Source organism: Rhinichthys klamathensis, unplaced genomic scaffold (assembly GCF_029890125.1).
Source record: "Rhinichthys klamathensis goyatoka isolate OS25496 unplaced genomic scaffold, OSU_Roscu_1.1 h1tg000314l_1, whole genome shotgun sequence".
Lineage (NCBI taxonomy): Eukaryota > Metazoa > Chordata > Actinopteri > Cypriniformes > Leuciscidae > Rhinichthys > Rhinichthys klamathensis.
The window spans coordinates 1,111,294-1,114,070 of record NW_026606832.1 but is presented as its reverse complement, the minus strand read 5'-3'; the positions used below and the strand labels follow the sequence as shown (position 1 = coordinate 1,114,070).

The following is a 2,777-nucleotide window of genomic DNA, read 5'->3' as shown; positions in this document are numbered from 1 at the left end:
CCCGGATACAGGCGGCCAAAATAAGCTTTCTCCGCAGGGTGGCTGGGCGATCCCTTAGAGATAGGGTGAGAAGCTCGGTCACTCGGGGGGAGCTCAGAGTAGAGCCGCTGCTCCTCCACATCGAGAGGGGTCAGCTGAGGTGGCTCGGGCATCTGTTTCGGATGCCTCCTGGACGCCTTCCCGGGGAGGTGTTCCGGGCACGTCCCACTGGGAGGAGACCCCGGGGAAGACCTAGGACACGCTGGAGAGACTATGTCTCCCGGCTGGCCTGGGAGCGCCTCGGTGTCCCCCCGGAAGAGCTGGAGGAAGTGTCCAGGGAGAGGGAAGTCTGGGCATCTCTGCTTAGACTGCTGCCCCCGCGACCCGGCCCCGGATAAGCGGAAGAAGATGGATGGATGGATGGATACCTAGCCTGCTCAATACATTTAAAATAAGCATAATTTAATTGTATATTATTTCTTTGTAGTGTATAGGCTATATATGCACTTCTGAATTCTTGATATTAATATATAAATATAAAATTGTAAAATGTATGATTGCCTGATTGAATTTTATAAGAGAACTAATAGTAATTTGTTTTTATTAACATATTTAGATTTTATAAAATTACTGTGCAGATTTTTTCAAGAATTACTTTTTGCTGCTGATTTATACACTCATTAAGTTTATTAAAAATTCATAGTACATTTATGTAATATTTAAAGGTGTTAACTGTAATCTTACACTGCAAAATAATAACTTAAAAAGGATTAAATTCATCACAATTATGTAAGTATCTGGAAATTTGCTGCAGGGCGAGGGCCCTTATATATATCATATATATATCATTATATATAAAATAATATATATTAGTAGGGCCCTACTAATATCATTAGTAAGCTAACATTAAATATAACACAATAAACCAAAGTATATCAGAGTTTCCTTAAGTCTTTCTGATAGTTTTCTACAGGCCGGTTTACTACAACAGTAGAATAAAATTCTGAAATTATGGTTTATAGTTTTGGTGTGCCACCCCAAGATTTTAAGTGGCCCAATCTGGCCACCCCTATGAAAAATTTCTGGAGGCGCCACTGCATCATGATGTGGCAGATTTTAAGCAGAGACACAGCAATGCAAAAATATGAGATGATGATTAGTATTATTGGAGTACCAATCCATATAAATAGGATGGACAAAGGTTATATGTGTGCAGATGAAGCTGACATTGTGACACCTGATAATGAATTGTTGAAATGCATTCTAAAAAATTTTTTTTTTTTTTTTACAATTATTGTAAACATCATGCAGAAATCTACATTGGGAAAAAAACAATGAAAAACCACAACTATTAATAATATTAAACTGGGAAAAAATAGGTTTATTTCCGTGATGGGAAAATTAATCTTCTTTTAATAAGTCTTTTCACAGACACCATGAACTCCTCTGTCATGAATGTGTAGATTATAGGGTTAAGCATTGGAGGAAGCACAGAGGTCAGAGAGAGATTAATGATCCTTGTGTTAGTGTTTATAAAGTACCAAAATGCATATGTAAATGTGATAGGTACATAGAATATAGCCACTAATATTAAATGAGCAGTACATGTCTTTGTGGCTCTTTGACGGTCTTGTGGGGTTGTGATTCTAAACAACGTCACAGCTATGCATATATATGAAAAGATAACAAAAAACACTGGGAACCCAATGATTATTGCCGGAAACAAATTGGCAATCACGGTACTTGGTAAATTATTGTTACAGGCAGAGCGATATATAGGCCCATGATCACAGTAGAAACTGTTAACGGTGACAATAACTTTGCAGAAAGAAAGTCTGCTTATGAAAATTGCTCCAATGATTGCTAGTAACAGTGCAAGTGTCCACGAAGCACCAATTATAACAAGCATTGATCTATGAGTCACAATCATATGATACCTCAGTGGTACACAAATGGCTACTAATCTGTCAAAAGACAAAATAGTGAGAGTTAGTGACTGCATTGCGAAAAATAAAAAAACAGAGAACATATTGCACAAACACAATCCATAAGGAATCAACTGATTCCCAAACAAAAATGTGTCCAGTTGCTGAGAGATTACAGCGGTACTTTCACAAACGTCGGTCAGTGATAAATTAAAGACAGCAATATATTTAGGAGTGTGAAGATTTCTGTCTGTAATTATAACAAACATGAGGCAGGAGTTTCCAAGCACAGTAATGATGTAGACAAAAAACAGAAATATATAGTAGTATCTCATGTAAAGTATACCAGAAAAACCACTGATATAGAAATAAGACGGAATGGAAATATTTTCATTTTCAGTGAAATCTTGATTCATGTTGATTTCACTCACTGATCCTGCCTTCATGCTGTCTGGGTAGAGAAGCACAAATTGGGTTAAAATTGATTTTCATGTAATGTAAATATAATATATTTTTAAAAAATTGTACATTATAATTAATCATTTTAATTGGATCCCAACCAAAAAGTCCAAAAAACATATTAGACATTCTACATTCTAAAAACATGCATGCACATTTCAAATCTGAATCTTACATTGTTATATTCAATTCACATTTGTTATAAAACATGCAAGATTTAAAGTGAAAGCTATACAGTGCTATTCAGGTATGATATATCCACAGAAAGGTAAAGAGCAGCTCAATAGGGCCCTGGAAAGTTGCTTATATACTGTCAAAAGCTGTTACATACTTAACTACAGTATATATGCCACTGATTGTGATATGAATGCCAGGCCTCAGACTTGTCAGTTGACCAATCATGGCTTTGATATA

General features: G+C 36.4%; 1 protein-coding gene across 1 annotated transcript; it reads right to left on the bottom strand.

Moving 5' to 3' along the window:
• Positions 1–1,360: 1,360 nt before the first annotated feature.
• LOC130105299 (olfactory receptor 13C2-like) lies at positions 1,361–2,337 on the bottom strand. Its single transcript, XM_056271289.1, has one exon. The coding sequence runs from the start codon at positions 2,318–2,320 to the stop codon at positions 1,361–1,363; it is 960 nt and encodes a 319-aa protein (XP_056127264.1). The 5' UTR covers positions 2,321–2,337.
• Between the last annotated feature and the right edge of the window lie 440 nt (positions 2,338–2,777).

Bases quoted from the DNA above. Each gene is read 5' to 3' on its own strand.
- LOC130105299 (XM_056271289.1), bottom strand. From the start codon at position 2,320: ATGAATCAAGATTTCACTGAAAATGAAAATATTTCCATTCCGTCTTAT.